Genomic DNA, 20,229 nt, shown 5'->3' on the forward strand with positions numbered 1-20,229 from the left:
AGTAAGATTTAAATGTCAGAAAGATCCTCTCCCTCTCAGAGAAGTTACAACGCCACCTACTGGCACGATGCGGTCTGAAAACTTGACTGGCACGGCAAGCAAATAATAACCATTTTGTTCTTTTGTAATCATCTTGATAAGCTATGCAATGACATCTGTAGAAAAATAATAAATAAACACTTTATGGTACATCTGTTATATCTTAATTTTGTTTTTTGTCTTTTCTGTCTCAGTTTTTAATTTTTTTTTTTTTTTACCAAAATAATGCAGAATGAGCAAGCCATCTGCTGGTATCGGGCTTCATACCTTCTGATGATTAAAAAAGGAGAGAAAGAGAAAGAGAGAGAGAATTGTTTTTGTTTTTTTTTACCTAATTTCTTTTCATGATTTAAGTCTTTGATAATGAGACCTTAAGAGACAGACACACATGAAAAATGTGCTTTTCCCCCAAAAACCGAACCTCTACATAAGAATGATTCATGTATTGATGCTAAAATGTTTAAAAAAGAAATATATTTAAAAATTGTAATATGTGGTGGAAAAAAGAACCAGCACAATCTCTTAAAAATTAAATACATTAATGTGAAAAAACTACAACACTACTTCTAGCACTAATAATAATAATAATAATAATAATAATAATGTTTGTGCGAGAGGTAATGGGTTGGCCATGGGGTTGGTCATACGACACACCACCTGGACTGCACCAGTGCCAAAACTCCCTTCAACAGGAAGTGAAAGCACTGAGGGTCCTCCCGCCCCGCTGCTGCTTCCTGTCTTATGTGTAGGCATTGAGCCGTTCCTTGGAGCGCGTAGAGTGGATGTCATGCAGCTCCTGCTCCTCCTTGGACTTGCAGTCCTCATATTTCTGCATTTTACATGCATCCTTCACATAGGCCCAGTTGGCAGACAGCACCATCAGGTAGTGGATCTGAAACAACACCATATAATATTAAATACCGTCAACACAGTCAACTAAACCTGTGCATTTATATTACTCTAATAAAATGGTTCTTATGAAACATACTTACACTTATAAATCTCATAAAAGGATTATAATTATTCTAAAATCTATTGTATAATTGTATTATTCTGACACTTATTTACTTATTCATTTTATTTTTATTTGTACATGATATATATATATATATATATATATATATAAAAAACTCTGGACTTTTGGTTGTACCGATACCTAAGTCCACTCAACGAGGCAGAGCTTTTTCACATTTTGCTCCTAAACTCTAGAATAGTTCCTGATAAAGTTCACGGCTCAGACACACTCTCTGTTTCTCCAACCATTCACATAATGCATCTCATAATCTTGCACTCCAGTTATATTAGATCAAAAGCATATGACTATGTACTACTTGAGATGTTATGAACAGTAGCTATGCTTTTTTTTTTTCATTTGCTTTTCTCAACTAGGGAGTACAAAAGCTTCGGTTTGGATCCAGCCTCTTATGAAGACTTCAGATGACCCAACACCTTTAAAGAGATGACCAACTCCTGCGAGGACTTCAGATGACGGCAACTCTGAATCAACATGCACCGCTCCCAGATCCTATATATATTGTAATCATTACGAACACAACTAATTCTAATTTTAAAAAGAACATCACATCTTCTAGCCATACTGTTGCAGAGGGAGGGGTAGGGGATTTCCAACTTAACAAAATTCTTCTGCAGGCCAATAAAGAAGTATAAGCAATGATGTCCCTCTGGGTTGCAGTTAAGGTAATCATTATAGTGTCACAAAAATAGCTATTGAAGAGCAAGGCCGCAGTGTCTTCCCCATCGTTTTTAATTAAATGATGCTTCATTGGATTGTAGTTCTTTCCCTCACCAAAGCCTATTTTTTAATTCTTGTACCTCCGATTTTCAAAAACTGTTTTGCTTCAAATCAAAGTTTGTAGTGTTGTGATTCACCTCGTAGCTAATTGGCTTGGCTCATGCCTTATAACGCTTTAACAAAGACTTCTTTGAAATCTCTATGGGAGAAATGAATGGAAAAAGTACTTCCGTAACCAGCGGCACTGAAAAAGGGGGCGGGCACTGTTGCACTCTATTGTTTCTGCAAATGAATACATGATGTTAGCTATCTGCATGATTTGTATTATCTTAGAACTGTACATTTTTGACAAATGGACATTATTTTGACACAGTCACCTCTGATAACAGATCACTCTAAATTTTAAATAAAAACCTGCATTTTCTGTAAAGCTGCTTTGAAACAATATGTATTGTGAAAAGCACTAGCCTATACAAATGAATGTGAATTGATTAGGTTTTTTTTTATACACTACTAGTCAAAAGTTTGGAATCATTACGATTTTTTTTTTCATGTTTTTGAAAGAGGTCTCTTATGGTTACCAAGGGTGCATTTATTTGATTGAAAAAATGCTAATATGCTCAATTGTGTATTTGGAATAAGATATTAGCAGACTGCGATGACGCATGTTTGCCACCCTAAAATTAGCAGTGACACCAGCAGGAGGCAGCATTGTAAAGCAGCCAGACTCCTCTCATATGTGTGCTGGAAAACCTATGCACATAAATACCTTGATGAAGGCCCTGGCATTGTTCTTATTATGAAATATAGTAAAGGTTTTACATGTGTGTAGGGGGGAGGGGGGAGGGTTGTCCTGCATGAGAGCATACACTATATTTTGTTTACTTCAGTGCACCATTATGCAAATCAGATTTACATTATGCATGCTCATTAGAATAGGACCACACCCTGAATTCCTCTTCTTGACAAAGGAAAAGCTTGGTTATTATTACCCTTCCCAGAGAGTGTAAGGAGGCATTGTTTAACAATCAGTTAAATTTGCTCTTTCCACAGCAGGAGACGGAAAAGCTCTTTCTATAATTTGCTACATCATCCCAGACTAACAACCACATTCTCTTTTTCAGAAAATGGTTCCTCGCAAATTACTGAGTGCTGCTTTCTACAAGCTCTAGGGCCTTTCTTCCCCTAGTTTCCATGACAACAGAACGTGCACAGCGTCTCTCCGTGTGTGTGTGTGTGTGTGTGTGTGTGTGTGAGAGAGAGAGAGAGAGAGAGAGAGAGATAGAGAGAGAGAGAGAGAGAGAGAGAGAGAGAGAGAGAGAGAGAGAGAGAGAGAGAGAGAGAGAGAGAGAGAGAGAGAGAGAGAGAGAGAGACACAGAGAGACGGAGGGGGTGGAGGGGGTGGGGACAGGCACAAAGATGTTAAATAATAACAAAGAGAAGGCAATATGAGAGAGCTGACAACACCCCAATGCTCAAATATTTCATGACTTTAGTTTTATCCCATTTCAGTTTAGAAGAAGATGATGTCATTAATTCATCTCGCATCATCACACAAATAAACACGCTGTTGCCAGTTTAAAAGGACGAAATTAAACTCTCCCCCTTAACATATTTCTCACTTTCAGTCACCATGATATCAAATATTATGTTAAAAGGGAAAAATGATTTGCATTGAATTCATTTAAAAATGCCTGAAATTTTTTTTTTTTTTAATTCATTGAATAGTGTTTGTAACATATTTAAAAAATATAAATTAATTCCAAAAAAAGATGGAGCAAGTTACATATTATATAAAACTAAGTTGTTGTTTTTTTTTAACATATTTTGTCATGATCCTTACTTTAAAAATCCATTAAAATGATTGATGTACAGAGTGATATTCTTTAAATGTTACATTTAGGTAGTTAATTTTAATGTGCGAGGAGCACTAAAATATTCAGCTTAATTTAGTTTTTTTTGTAAATGCATTTTTTCCCCACATAAAAATGAGTTTAAGACATTAGTTTCAGTACTGAATCCATATGTAAAACCTCTTCTCTAAAGGCTAGAATACATGACCTTTGCTTATATTTTCGCCCTGATTTGCACACTACAATGCGTGCCGAAAGTCTGCTGATTTTGGGCAGTTGGAGTTGACAAATTTCACAGAAAATGGCATAGAGTATGATGGGCACAGAATCAGATTTTGTAGCTTCAGACTATAATTTCATCCAGTCAGGGGATATCAAAACATATTTGATATTTTGAACACAGATCGTAATGTGTGAGCTTTCAGCTTTCAATCTGATTTCAAGAGTGGTGTAGTGTATTCCAGATGCTATGTATAATTGTAGGTATTGGTCAAAACTCACCATGGCAATGACTGCAGCTCCAGCCCCAGCCAGCGCACACACAAACAGATGGAAAGTCATATCCAGCTTTCAGAAAGAAATATTGAGAGAGAGAAACGAGTCTTGGATTGCTTTTCATTGTGGAAATGATTTATACAACTAATTGAAAACATTAGACTTGTGAATCTAGTGAACTTGTCTATACTTCATACTGACCTCATTCGATTCACACATTTTGAAGAACTTCTCTGATCCTGCACATACAGTCTTCTCCTCTCCAAAGGGCACAACACCTTAAATAAATAGTTTTTGTCATTTCTCAACAGCAATCTGTGTGTTTAAGGTATATGAGGTTATAGCAATGGATATTACACATTTTTAATTTGGATAACCAACCAGTAAGAATAAAATTACAGCAACAAAACAAATGATCACTGAAACTTCTTTGTAACCACACCTAAACATCTGGCAGTGAAACCCACAGATTATGAAACATACCAAACTGGCGCGGGTCAAGACATAAACTTGCTCCCTCCAGAACGGTCATGTTTTGGCAAATGGTCCAGATGTTGAAATACATGAAGACAGGCAAAGAGGTGAACGCTGTCACACCCAGCCAAGCCAACATGAAGATGTACGTCAGCATGATGAACTGAAGGAAAAGAAGGATTAAGACTAATGCCCAAATACCCGATCAAAGGCACAATTATAAGCATCAAGAATTTCATATAAACTCAGAAAACTCAACATGTAAGGTAAGATACATAGAAAGGAATGTCTCTATTTAAGGAAAATTAAACGAAATCTGGAACAGTTTGCAGAGTTTAGCTATCAGTGTTATAAATGAATTACAATAATACAGTAGCAGCCACACTATAACATTTCACACTGCATAATTGAGAGGAGAATAACTCGCAGAGTTCACTGCTTTTATAGCCTATAAACAGATGCCATGTTTATGTGCGGCAGTTACTCTTAGTGGCTTTACCGTTGCCCTTTTGTACATTCCAATGCATGAAGTTCTCCCAGAGATTTCTCACCCATGCACTGACGCAGCGTCCACAGGTGGTGATTTTGAAGTCTCCATACAGGTCCTTGATGGCCCCACTGGTGAAGAAGCCTTCAACCATCAGAAGAATGCCATACACAAAGAACGCTGAGGCAATGCCATAGATCACATACTTGATAATGTCAATGCTGTGGGAAATGGAGGAAATAAAGTCAATGATTATATATATGCGTGGGTAAAAAAAAGACTCATACATTTCTAATCTAAAAACCATTAACAAAAGTAATCATGTGACCACAAATAAAGGCAGTATTGTTCACATTACTCAATCTATATTGGACTCAATCACACGGAGAGAGTTGTAAACAAACCAGAACACAAAAAAATATTTTTGTCTTGCCAAGTGAATTCAGCATGTTACTTAAGTAATCAATCATGTATCTTAAATAAAATAGATGATTTGGATATTATTACATTAATTTAAAGGTGCAGTAAGCAATTTCTGAGAAACGATGTTGAAAGTGGATCGGACCGAGCGCCACAATGCATATGTAGCCAATCAGCAGTAGGGGGCGTGTCCACTCATGATGGGGGAGGAGAGAGTGTGAGCAAGAGGGGGATTTGAAGAAATACTGTAGAAAGAGAGATGGCTGAAAGACATTACAAAAGAGAAAGGTAAGAGGAACATCATTGGAAAAATAAGGGATATGATCAGGCAAGAATTTAGGAACCGTGTTAATATTAGAAAATCTTTCCAGCACTGGAGAAACCTAGCTGGAATACCTGAAAACGGATGCAGAGGTTGTGTTGTTTCTGCTCCATACGGGAGTAACATTGGTTTCACAAAGCATTATTTTGTTTCACTTCAGCTATGATAAAGAGACATACACTCTTGCATTGCATGCAGCAATGAAGGGAGGGGTGTGTTTGTTTGGGTTGATTTCAAACATCAAAAGTGTTCAATAATGATTCTCAGAAATCTCTTACTGCACCTTTAAATCAGTGAAAACTACAATACATGGTCATAAACTTAGCATGACTGTGGATCTAAGCCAATGTGTGATATATTTTTGTCAAAATGGAGGTTTGTGAGTTAGTCATGTTGAGTCAAAAGCTTAATTTGCCCCCCCCCCCCCCCCCCCCCCCCCCCCCCCCCCCAGGCTGTGTATGTGTGTAACTGTGTTTTAAAATTATATTTTTTGATATTCTACAGATAAGATCAATATGACAAGGCAGTACAAAATAAGACAAATAGAGAGATTGTCCACTACACATACACTTACACGCATATGCACTCGTGCCCAAACACACACACACACGCACGCACACCCGCACACACACACACACTCTCTCTTTTTGTGTGACACCATTGCGTACAAGTTCATGTTAATGTTTGCTGTTAATAATGTATTGAAGTAACAAATACCTAATTATTGACAAATGTTAAGTTTAAGCCACTCACAAACAAGCTGTACATATACACAAAAGCTCATTTACTCACATCCTTTCTGTAGTTAACATAAAGATCAATTTAATCTTTACTGGATAAACACGTATGAGTTTTTGCCTTTGTTAAATGGATGGCATTAAGTTCAAAATTATCTCAAAATTGATTGTGTGTCATTTTAGTATCAGTGTTTAACAGTGGCATTATTTACCCAAATTCCCATGCTCCTTTTACCTGTGCATTTGAGCAAGTTGTGCCATAGGACTAACTTTTTTGATGTTCTAAAACCATAATAATTGCATGACTTGTTTTTGCGTACACAACAACCTGAACTATTTGAAACAAATACACTTGTATTTTTCAGCAAATCTTCAAATGTAAAAAGTGGCTTATGTTACCCTGTGCTTAAATTAAGAAAAAAAAATAATAATAATTAAAGAAAACATAATTCCACAAACAGTAGCTGTCAAAAGTTTGGAAACATTAATATATATTTTTAATGTTTTTGAAAGAAGTATCTAATGCTCACCAAGGCTGCATTTATTTAATCAAAAATACAGAAAAAAAAAAACAGTAATATTGCAAAATATTACAACAAATTAAAATAACTGTTTTCTATTTTAATATAATTTATTGCTGTGATCACAAAGCTGAATTTTCAGCATTATTACTCCAGTCTTCAGTGTCACATGATCCTTCAGAGATCATTCTAATATGCTGATTCGATGCTCAAGAAACATTTATTATTATTATTATTAATGTTGAAAACAGTTGAGCTGCTTAACATTTTTGTGTGGAAATGGTGATAGACGTGGCACTCAAATGTATCATGTACTTTAACAACAACTTGTTCCAGCAGTTATTTGAAACTTGCTTAAGTCTTCAGAACAAAAGGCTGACTAAAATCCAAGATATAGATCTGCCATATATATATTTGAAAAAGCAAAGAAATATTAATAAATTAACAAATAAATGTGGGCATCTGATAATGCACAGCTCTCTAAAGGTCAGCAACAATTGCTTCTCTAAGATCATTGCTGATGTCTTTTCTTCTTTTGGCATTGTGTAAACACACACCTGAATGCTCTAGACAAGCAAACTGCCAAAACTACTTCTTTTATAGAGGTGATCACACTTGCTGATGATCAATTAATCAAAGACATTTGATTAGTAGCACCTGACTGCTATGTACTGTCTTAAATCTCAAATGGTGTACTTAGTTGTCACCCATGGCTTTTCCATTTTGGCTTTATTTTTGTTGAATAAATAATGACTAAATGTAATTAACATATGTAAAATATGTCATTTTAAGATCTGCCAAGAACCAGATGATTTTTTATTATGTCCTGATATATAAAACCATAGAATTGAATAGGGTGTCCTTTCTTTTTCACACAACAGTATATGAGTAACCAACAGGAGGAATATATTTATTTTTTCTATTCTGTCATGCCAATGTTTCTTGAGCATTAAATCAGGATCATTTGACACTGAAGACTGGAGTAATGATGCTGAAAATACAGCTTTGCCATCACAGAAATGACTTACATTTTTACATTTATTAAAATAGAAAACAATTATTTAAAATTTTAATAATATTTCACAATATTACTGTTTTTACAGTATTATTGATCAAATAAATGCAGCCTTGGTGGGTATAAGGGACTTCTTTTAAAAAACATAAAAAATATTATAATGCTTCCAAACTTTTTACAAAATTATCATATCATATCATATTTTATTCAAAATGATTTTCAAATAAGATATTTTCAATATCTTTGCTGCTTTTAAACATAATTTAGCTGTAAAGCAATAAAACATAGATTTTTTTAATTTTTAATAATAATAAGAATAATAATAATAATATAGTTTATCATTATCTGACTAACTAACATTATTTTAATTATTAGTTTGATATATATATATTTTTTATATATATATATATTATTTATATATATATATATATTTTTTTATTTTATTTTATTATTATTATAATTTTTTTGGCAGTGTGGCACTTGCGTATGTAAAATTGATATGTGTAAATCTACAGCGAGAAATGGCTGGTTCAGGGTGCTGTTCTCACTTACATTGTAAACACATCCAGACCATCTCCAGGTCCCCTGATCACCTCAAAGTAGTTCTGGAGGATGGTGACCGTTCCAGAAAGAGCTTCATGTCCACACCCACAGAAGAGCGCCACTCCAGCATACAGCAGGATGGTGGCAATCAGGGATGGATAAGGGATGCCTCCTAGACATTTCAGACAACACTCCATACATCCTGAGAGAAAGACAAAAAGAGGTCATGTTTTTCATCTGAAAGGCACAGTTGGTGAGAACAAGGTGCTTTTTAATCATCAACATCTTCGAAGATGTTTTGTGTGTCTGTGTTTGATTCCATTTTTTCATCAACAGTTTCATTTCAGCTGTTTCTACAGTATGTCATTTAAGAAAGCAGTATTGTTGCACAGAAAGCAAAGCTAGTGTAAGTCGTCTTCTGTGCTCTTCTTAGTGTCTAGCCTCTGCCTGACAAGACTAACAAGTACCCAGACGGTTGGAAGTAAATCCTCAGTCCATTCATTCTGACAGTCCAGTGAGGTCCAGTTCATTCTGTGTGTGTGTGTGTGTGTGTGTGTGTGTGTGTGTGTGTATTTGTTACTCTCCAATGATGTGCAAAATTGTCCCTGCAGCAGACTATTTAAAATTCTCCCCTTGGCATCATGTATCAGAGTGAATCATAACAGTATGATTCATGAATAACAAAATGGATGGTAGAATTAGAAGATGGACTTTGACAGTAGGTCATTTTGATTGAGTTTTTCCAAACGATTGCCTTCATGTGTTTCATTTCAAACTTTCATTATTTTGAGTTTAGCTTTCACACAGACAAGTGTGTTGTGTTTCGAACAAAACAAACTTGCAGTTCATTTTTAGTTTGTGAAATTTCATTATGTCTTTTTTTAATTAGTATACTTAATACACTTATCTGTTAAAATAATGCACTGTTTGAAAATGTTTAATTTCACTGTAAAAAAAAAAAAAAAAAAATGTTCCCAACTCCTTGTATGCCAGTCCTTATAAAATGAGTGCAGGAACCATGTTACAACCATGGTTTGGTTGAGGCTATTGCTCCCATTTCAGGCCTTTGGATGTGAATTATTGAATACTGTCAAATATGGTAATAATGATGCTGTAATAAACCTCAGACCTGGCTTTACAGTGGATTTGGCAAGGGATCAACCTGTTGCCATAGCAACTGCTGTGGATCAAGAAATGTGAGAATATAGACAGTATCTAATTCTTTGTAGTGTTTAATAGATCTACAGATTATATTATTAAAATTATTGTAAAAATCATTAAAAATGATTTTGTTGTCTTAAACATGTTGCAAGCATTTAAATATTTTAAAAACTTTTAAAAAATAATATATATTTTATATTTGACCATTAACCCTTGTGCATCCTTATGGACATTTTTGTATTTTTCAGTTATGTTTTTTTTAATAACTTTGCCTGTGTTTATGATCACTGCATAAACAGGTGTGTATTTTTATTGGAATTTTACTATTTCATCTCCATTTCTTTTAAAAAATATTACACAAAGGTACACAAAATAGTTCCTCTCAGCGCCTTTTGGACAAAAATGTCCCCATTGAAACCCATTAAAACTGCAATTTTTAATCCCAGGGCCATTTAACTATATAATGATGCAATCTTTGTTAAGAGGCTTTCATTCTGTTGGCAAGGCTTAACATTTTGAATTTTTACTATTTTTTACCAGATGGTGCCATTTTCTCAGGTTTGGCCTATAAAGCAAATACTCGCTTTATTCCTGTTTTCTGCTTCGGCATATTATAGAGTCAATTGGATAAACTATGCAGCGATAATTGTGTGGGTGTGTTGGTATGGATGTCTGAGTGTGGTTTGTATGTGTGTAATAAAAAAAACAAGTGTGCATATGTGCATGTGTGTGTTTGTAATATTTGAGAGAGAAAAACTCTACTGCAAATAACAAATCAAACCTCTGTGTGACCAGTGGAGTTTTGCTGGAATCCAATGGGGAAAATGTGTTACTGTGTCCAAACAAAATCTTACTGAAAGCTCATTTTTTGGAACACAACTTGTTTAGATTTATGGCTTTGATTTTCTAGCCGTTTTAGAGTTCAACATGTTTCATAAAATATAAATTTTATATAAAATAATGTTCATAAATCATACTTTAGCAATAACCTGCCAAGGGTCTTCTTTAAAATGAGACCAAACTTAAGTCTGTGCTTCTAAGCTTCAAATTCTTATGACAGTTTTTTGGCACAGACATTTTTGTCCACAATGGACCTATGTGTAACTTTTTTTAATTGATGCACAAGGGTTAACAGACCAACACACTCCCTGCATAGTAATACATTATTTTAAATGTTACATACAAAATGTTCTTATTATTTAAAATAACACATCTTCATATGCCTATAGTTTTACTCAACTACATAACCGTATTAGCATTTACACAATACTACTTGCAATTTTGATCCTGTTATGAGATTCTTTGAACTGTTGAACAACCACTGCATGTCTCCTGACTGGCTGAGAATAATCACATGTTCTAAAGCCAACACAAATTGCATCACATTACAATGCAGCCTTACATTCATCACTCAAGGGTATTAGATGAAACAGCATTAAAAATGCATGCAGATTGCACACTTTGTTAATACAGGATCTGATTTACAATACAAATTCACACAGGACAGCCTCACTGGCAAGATTCACAACAGATCACGTGCAGACAAACTGTTGCAATCTCATGTTCTTATAGTGCAGCCAAAGACAGAAATGGTTTACCAGACCAATGCAACTCTCCATTATGAAAGTCAATTCAAGTCAAGTAACCTTTATTTATATAGGCCTAGCGCTTTTTACAATACAGATTGTTTCAAAGCAGCTTTACAGAGATAACAGGAAGATAATGCAACAAAGTTTGTTTCCAGAAGAAAATAGCATCACAGCAGCTTTTAAGTAAGTTCTCATATAATGGTGGCAATGCAGGCAGATCGATATTATTGTTGAATATTGAAATTAAATGTTAAATTTAATGTCCCCAACTAAGCCTGCCAAAAGCCAATGACAACAAAGGTGAAAAAAGGCAACAAAGGCGAAAAAGGCGACAGTCGAAAGCAACCAAAACGCAGCCCAAGATACTAAACTGAACCATAAAATCAGTGCAAACATGCTTGAACATTAATGAATTATGTTCACCTGCCAACTACTTGTACATAAGATACAGTGAGTTTCTAGACAATACTCCTTTTTATGAACAAACATAAGCTAAAACCATGTGTGACAGGTTCAGAGTCTCGGCCCCATTTACACTGCATGGTTCAAGTGACCCAATTCCGATTTTTTCCTCTCATGTGGCACAGATCGGATATGACTGGCGAACGTGTAAGCAGGAAAAAAGCACATGGATTCCGATATTCTCAGATCGGTTTCAGGCCTCACTCATATGTGGAAATAAATCTGATATGAATCGGATATGTGCATTTGGGTCTGCCATGTAAGCCGACACATCGGATATTCCCCAGTAAATGCGACTCGTACGTCATTAAAAAAGGGACGTCAACTCAGGTGGACACCAACTGCGATCACATGACTGATTAATGGTGCGATGGAGGACGAAGGGTCAACACAGTGGAGTAATGCGGAGGTTGTATGTCTTTTGAGCCTTTGGGGCGAAGAGACAGTGCAGGCAAAAATGCAGGGTTGTTACCAAAATAAATCGGTGTTTTAGCAGTGTTTTGACATCATATCAAAAGTTTCTCATCTCATACGAAAGTTGCCGACCCACTGTTCCTGACCCCAGGTACCAACAACTCGATTCCACCAATCTTGAGTCCTTTGCAGCATCCAAATGTCCCTCTGAACCGACGTAGCAGCGATCATCGCTAAATTCCCAGGCTGCAACAAGGGCTCTCCTCTTTTTTCTCCGCCTTACGAGAGCAATGTTTTGCAGACCTTTGAAAATAGTGCGGAAAGCAAACCACTGGATAATAATTTTGTCTGCATCTGCATCCATTGCATATCGCGCTGTTTTACTTCCTTTTCCGGGTCGGAATGTCTACATTGGGTTGTTTCGGCAGTGTAGGCTATAGTGTAAATGCAAATATCGGATACGGGTCACTTTTAAAAGATGATGTAAGCGAGTCATATCGTCAAAAAAATCGGATATAGTCAGCAAATCGGAATTGGGCATCAAGACCTGCAGTGTAAATGCAGCCTAATATTTGTTTTGGCTCATTAGATCTCAAATGGGAAGACACGCCCACTGTCATTAAAGCCAGCCTCGTCTTGACATTGACACAATTGGCACAATTACTGAGAGGCTTTATAAAAAGCATGTTTATGTGGTTGTGTCATTCTACCTCTACGTGTGTTCATGTTATGGGGGCCGTAAAGGGCTATCGGGGTTTAGATTTCATGTTGCGTCGCTTGATTTATTGCTTTTTCTCACAGTCACAGATCACTGTCTAAATATATGTTTGTCATTAGGGATGTTGTGTGCGTGAAATGGCGAGCGCAGGTAGCATGAAGCTCACTGTAGTCTAAATATCACCTACGAGGTAAGATACTTTATTGTGGGTTTTCTCTTATTTTGGGAGGGGTTGATGCACTATTTGTGCTTTTATTGTACTTTTATTTCAGGCGCGGCCCAAGAGCGCTAGCTGCTGTTTTGTATACCCGTTTTGTGACCCGTTCGACTGACTGACTACGACTGACTGTGTAAGACTGCAGTGGACGTTGCGGTTTTGAACCACTGAACGACCGAGTGTTTAAAGACGATTCTGCCCTATCTGTATGCTATGTGAAGTATTGGACATTTTTGTCTTTTGAGCTAGTAAATTAAACTAATACGCCTGTAGTCTGGTTCCTTAAAACAGCTTGAACGATTTTAAATATTAATTGTGATTTAAATATTGTGTCGTTTGAATTATGTATTCTTTTCCCTTTTCTTTGGTCTCTTTTGTTGGTATGACGGGTTTCTTTGCCAGTGTATATCCACATGTGAATGCTTGATGACTGTGATACTGAAGCTTAACAGAAGGGGAGAGTGTATTTGTAGTTTTCTTTTGGTACTGTTCCTTTATTTTGTTTATCATGCTTTAAGAAGCTTTATTCACGGATTTGCTGTGTGGTTTGTCCCTTCTGTTAAAGTTGGGTTGATTGGTCTCTTAACTGTGGGTATTTAATTGGTAAACTGGGAAAGAGATCTATGTTTAGAATGTTTTAGAATAATAATTTGTGTGAAATGTTTGTATAATTTTGTAAAGTCATGTCTCTGTCTTTAATCCAATCCGAACCAATCCGAACCAGCAGGGTCCTTCATATTATTGTAACTCCTTTTGGTTTAATTCTTTTTGGGGGATTTTTATTTTCCTGGGTGGAGAAATAACCTAGGTGGCGTAGTCGGGTTTCTTAAGTACTTTTATCCAAAGGTTACACATGCATGTATTTTCCATGCATTCAGATCATGAATGGTAAATCACTACTTTTTTTTTTAATGTTATTTTTTATCATTACATACAAACTTCTTTATAGCTTTTATAATTGGAATTTTGAACTTAAGATTCACTGATGCTTAATGTAATTATCACATATACGCAGTTTAATATTTGCAGTTTGAGGAGCCAGTCTGAAATTTCATTAATTAATTAAATATACATAGATATACTTAATCTACTACACAATAAAACTAAACAAACTTTTCCGGATGAACTTCACTTTAATGCGTTCATCAGCGTTGAATAAAACTACACAAAAAAATCGCTAATTTAAATAATTGTAATAAGGTACACCTCGTCCGCATTATTTTCCAATTATTCCGCTTAAACCACGGCTACCACACCTCAAGACATTGTTCAGATGATGTATTTTGAAGACATTTGTCAGGTTTTAGTCCTTAAAACGCTCTTATGTGTAGAACTAATTTCTTCCGCATCTCATCCCAAGTCTGGATTCCTGTCTGGAACTACTTTAGCCGTGCATTTTCCTTAAATTAATTGCACACCTTTTTGAACGTTCATCAACCAATAAGATTCAAACATTCAACAGCCCTGTAGTATAAATCAGAAATGAAAATACAAAAAAAATATTAGATGAAAACTAAAACTAAAAAAAAACAACAACAAAAAAAAACTTGATAAAATATTAGAAATGTTGCATTTGCAACTAACTGAAATCAAATAGGCCGAATTACTGTCACATTACTAAATCTAAAACTGAAATAAATAAAATTAAAGCTAAATAGAAATATTTGAGAAAAAAATAAAAATACTAAAAGTTAAACTCAAATTAAAATGAAATATTAATAAATATTATAATAAATACTATAATAATATATATAATAACACTGGCATTTGGATATTGTTTTCAGATTTTAAACCAAAAATGATGCACACAAAAGATAGGCCTAACCCAAACAACATAAACAAAATCACTATCCCAGAGGGTCCTCTAATAATAAAGCAATGGCCGCTCCCACCCCACTTCCCCCAAACCTCCCCCCCATGTCCCTCGATCACCCCACCCGACCCCAACGCCCATCTGTCAGTCTGACAGCCTCAGTGCCACTCCCGCCTCGCCCCACCCCCAACCTCCAATTAATCCCTGGAACTGTGGGCTCACTGCGAACCAGTGCTCACCCTGATATCCACACATGTTCAGAGGGGAAACATTCTCACAGGACATTCAAAGACCGTACACAACAAAAGGCTGCTAACGCTAATCCGCAGCACAGAAGGGAGAGAGAAAGGGAGAGTGAACGGATAAGAGATTGCGACAGATGAAAGAAAAAGACAGTGGAAGAGAAACAGGCAGATGGAGAGGAAAACAGACGCAAGTGTTGGTTATCATGCAGCGAACAAAGCTTTGTTTTGCCGTTTAATGTGACCTTTTTACACCCACAGTCAAATGCTCTCCATTCATAACCAGCTCAATTGGACCCTCTTCGGCCTTTGTTTTAACAGTATTCAAAAGGATTTGAATAATTTGGCAATTTAAAGTGATTAGCATTTCATTACCCATAATGCCGTTTTTCTGTTCAGATAAAAAGAATTCAAATTCAGTTGAATTCAATCACATCAAGTGGCTACAAGAGGGGCGCTGTGTGTCTCTATCACTGGCCCCTCCCTGAAAGCGAGCGGGTTTTCATCACCGCACGTCTACGCGACTTCTCTGCGCATGTTTAATCAACCAGCAGGGTTGCCATGGCGATGGAGGAGCAGCCCTGAGAATGGGCCGGGCCTTTGCAAGCACCATGACCCACTTACAGCGGCAAACGGGCTGAATGGGAGACACATTCACAAGGATTACGGGGGGGGGGGAACAGTCCAGCGCCGAACGCAGCAGGAACGGCGAAGACTACACGACTTTATCCCTGACGGGACAGCTAGAAGGCTCTCGTACTTCCAACATCTTCCAAGATACCTTCCCTCAGCAGAAAAGAACACATTTAGAACCCATTTGTATGTAGCTCATTTGTATCTGGATTTAAAATGCACCAAATGTGTAGAAAACAGAATTCTTGCAAAATATTCTACATGTTCCACTCTCTGTTCTCATGGTCATTTGACCTGTTGGAAACAACAGGGAGAACAACAGTGCACTGAATTCACTTTCTATTATTAGCTATATGATTCAATTTTGAAAACAATTAGTGAAACTTCAGTGTCCCTGAGAGGTTTGACCAGAGTGTGGGAACAATAGGAGTGTCCAGATTAGAGAGTTGCCTCTAGATCACAGACGGTCGTGTATTTGGAAAGAAAAAAAAAAACAGGAAGGAAACGAGATCGCCATATAACATGCATCCCGCACAGGTATAGAATTCAATCACAATTTAATTTCCATTTCAACATCGCAGTTTAAAACAATGTGGTGCTTTGCAGATCCATCACAACTATGTATGTAAATATGTTTACACCACAGGATTAATACTGATGGCATAATTCAAAGATTCGATGCATGGATGAAATATAAATGCACTCAAAGATGCGCAATGTATCTGACAATCATAACTCGATTTGGGCATTAATAATGAATCAGGAGTTTGTTTCATGCTGAGCTACTAAAGATAGCACAAGAGGCATCACAACATGCAATGATGCGCTCAAAAATATCTTATATAAGTGAGTGTAAGTTAACAAAATACAGGTGACTATTAAAAATCAGCTCATTACATCTGACTATGCAAGCAAACGTTACCATGAGATTTTGAAATTGCCCAGTTTTTGTCAGTTTCTGACGTCAGAACGTAAACACATGCCCAGAAGACATGGAGGTATTGACTTGGCAGACAAAACACCTGTGAGGTAATGAGCAAAAATCTGTGTGTTAAACAATTTATCTTTTTTTGATAGAATAAGAAGCATTTACATGGCTACATGTGTGTGTAAATGACCTCACACTGTATCATTTTGTGAGATTCTATAACACTCACTTTTATGAACACCTCCGATCAGAATTTTATCATGTCAAACTGTCAGTAGGGACTGCTAAGAGCCCATCTAACAAACTGTACTCTGTCAACAGTGGCGATGACAGAAATTTGGAGGTAAAAGCTATAAATAAAAGACGAGGAGTGGGATGGTATCTGTGTGTGTTAACGGCCTAATGTCCTCTAATCCAATAATCATGAGAGGTAATGAAATGTCTATTCTCCCATGAGGCCGCTTAGTTCCCCACTTCATCTATTGTGCAGCGATAGGGTCAGCGCACCGGTCAATGCACGTCTGTGAATAAACTACAGCTGATTATCGGACTTCAGCTTTTCTTTTATGGAGTTAAGAAACTAGTATTTTGCAGTTACTGCAGCATTAGTAAGTATTATGTATTAGGTAAAATGTGCATTAAATATGCATACATTTCCTTTTATTACTAAATATTAAGGCATTACTGTAGCTCAAATGGGTTTGAATCCAAATGGAATACATGAATTGATTTAAAAAAGAAAAGGAAAAAAAGTATACATTACATGCAAAGTTAGTCACAAAATCTATAAACGTAAATGACACAATGTTGAACACCTCAAATGTTTTAATAATAATAATACCAGTAAGAATATTTATGGAACTAAATTGTGCATCAGTCAAAGCTCTTGTGAAGTTCTCACGTAGTCTCGCTTTTTGGGATTCCCAGATTCCAACAGATCGATTTGGAATTCTCACTCAGTACATATGAAAACATATGAAAAGAAAACCAGGTCAAATGAGACATACGTCATATCCTAGACTTGCATTTTTATCATGAAGTTCATCTGGTGCACTTTATGGACAATAAGCATTTTCTATATAAACAAACAAAACAAACAAACATCTAGCTTCAAAACATATTAAAAATACAGAAAAGAGAAACAAAATAGATCAGTGTTAACAGGCTTTATGCATTTGTGATTCTCAGATTAAATGACTAGATCCAGCCAATTATGGCATCTATTGGTTCAAGAAATCAAACAAACAATAAATACGAAAATAAAACACCAAATCACCCTGGCAGGTTGAGCATAAATCAGTGTTCCTCCAATATTTAATGTGCTAAATATCACACAAGCTCACTGACAGTCTAAGCACAGCAGACCTGACATGGCTGCTATCATCACACTGCTTTAGAAGGGAGGAGGGGAAGAAAAAAACCCTGAAATATAAAGAGCCGTCATAGATGGAGCGAGAGGAGGTGGAAATAGTTCAGAAAGCTGGTATTTTGATTATTTTTATTCCCATTCCTTTAGCTTCTCGCCAAATATTTTCTCTATAGACCACAAAAGAAGAAAAAAAGACAATGATTTCCTCCCGAGCTTGAAATCCAGCCCCTGCAAATGGTGGTATTATAAATAGCAAGCTCCCTCTCTCACAAAGCAAACAAATGCTCCTGCACACAAAAGAAGGAGCAAGCAAAGGAATATGAAACGAAAGACGGGGAAACAATGGCAGAATTCAGACAATTATATAAATGTCCACTGCATCCAGAAGACGGATCTGTCTCCTGCCTCCTTCAGACAGACTGACAGAAATGCGCGGCAAACAAAGACAGACCCATCAGATGGTCCACACACACACACACAGAAGCAGCCCCTGCACACACCCCTCTACATAATCACTGTCCTATCTAAAATCTATCAATTTTTTTTTTTTTTAAAGGATCATATTTGCTCCGCCACGTTATTTTCATAATTTCAAAGAATAAAAATTCATGCAATGCATCACAGTGCATGCAATACATCATCGGTGAATTAATTAAAAAAATTCTCATTAAAAATATGGCAGAAAACACTTATACCTAATAACCTATTCAGATCATTTTCATAACCTCATTTTATAATCCACAAGATCAAAGACAATGAAAAGCAGTGACGGATTAGGCACAAAGGTAAACAACACAATCGGAAAGATGGACGGGGAAACAAAGGAGATAAAAGGCATTCCTTTACCCTTCTGGGTCTGTCCTTCATCCAGGTCCTCCTCCATGTTGCCTTGTCCTTTGATTTCGGGGGTTTCTACAGCAGTGACCAGTGTTGCGCCTGTGGGTTTAAAGTCCGCTCCTTAAACGCCTTCCCTTGCCTGCTTACCACAATAGAGGCTGAGGCTGGCTCTCAGTGCACAAGTCTCTCTCTCTCTCTCTCTCTCTCTCTCTCTCTCTCTCTCTCTCTCTCTCTCTCTCTCTCTCTCTCTCTCGCTCTCTCTCTCTCTCTCTCTCTCTCTCTCTCTCTCTCTCTCTCCCTCCTCCCTCTCACTCTCTCGCTCCTGCTACTACCCTGTTCCTCACCGAGGAGAGCTGCTGTCAACACCGATTTTTTTCAGTTGACTTCTCTTGTGTGAGGAGGTTCAGTGTGGCATCTCAGTGGAGGCTTGTGCAAACCAGTGAGTGTTAAGACATTCAGACCATTTATATATTCCATTTATGTTTATATACGAGGTAACACAAGCTCAAGTGTGGGATACAAAAAACAACAAATCGACAACCACCCAAAAATGGATCAGCACACTATAGGCGGACAGAGAAAGGTGGGTTTTTGGGGGAGTCAAGCTGCAAGCCAGTAAAAGCCTCCAGTTTACACCCCTCCTCTAAAAGAATGGTCAATGCTGGTTACATCTCTGCTGCATTAAACTCAAGATAAAAACAATAAATATTCAATTCATATTCTGTCTGACTATATAAATGGACAATAGATACATACATACACAAGCGTGCGCACACACATACACACATATATATAGTAAATCTGATAATGATGACATCTTGAGTGTTTTTTTTCCTGCTTCGCTGCTTCTGTGCGCAACATGGATGAAATATAACTGCTTGTGATGAATATAACATCATATGGCATGCACGCTCACGTGATTCTTTATGTGTGTGTGTGTATGTGTGTGTGATGAAACATATTCACAGTGTGTCATTCAGGTGACAAAAACACAAGGCACAAAAAGGCAAGAATTTTGGTTTTGTCAAATTTTACGCACTTAATCAGCCATATTTGTTAGAACGTGCAATTTAGCATAGACGTGAATTAAAATGTATTTCCTTCTCTGTACAACCAGCAATTTGTGGATTAATTTGCAATTAATCAGCTGTTGGTGGTTATGTGACAAAAAGTGATCTAAGACAACC

General features: G+C 36.6%; 1 protein-coding gene across 1 annotated transcript; it reads right to left on the reverse strand.

Moving 5' to 3' along the window:
* Positions 1 to 233: 233 nt before the first annotated feature.
* On the reverse strand, positions 234 to 19,231 carry gpm6aa (glycoprotein M6Aa). Its single transcript, XM_079891758.1, has 7 exons — positions 19,052 to 19,231; positions 8,669 to 8,861; positions 5,166 to 5,322; positions 4,624 to 4,777; positions 4,342 to 4,418; positions 4,147 to 4,212; positions 234 to 931 (listed from the first exon to the last, which is right to left on the reverse strand). The coding sequence occupies exons 1-7, from the start codon at positions 19,086 to 19,088 to the stop codon at positions 779 to 781; spliced, it is 837 nt and encodes a 278-aa protein (XP_079747884.1). The 5' UTR covers positions 19,089 to 19,231; the 3' UTR covers positions 234 to 778.
* Between the last annotated feature and the right edge of the window lie 998 nt (positions 19,232 to 20,229).

The sequence above is a fragment of the Squalius cephalus genome (genome assembly GCF_949319135.1).
Source record: "Squalius cephalus genome assembly, chromosome: 14".
NCBI lineage: Eukaryota > Metazoa > Chordata > Actinopteri > Cypriniformes > Leuciscidae > Squalius > Squalius cephalus.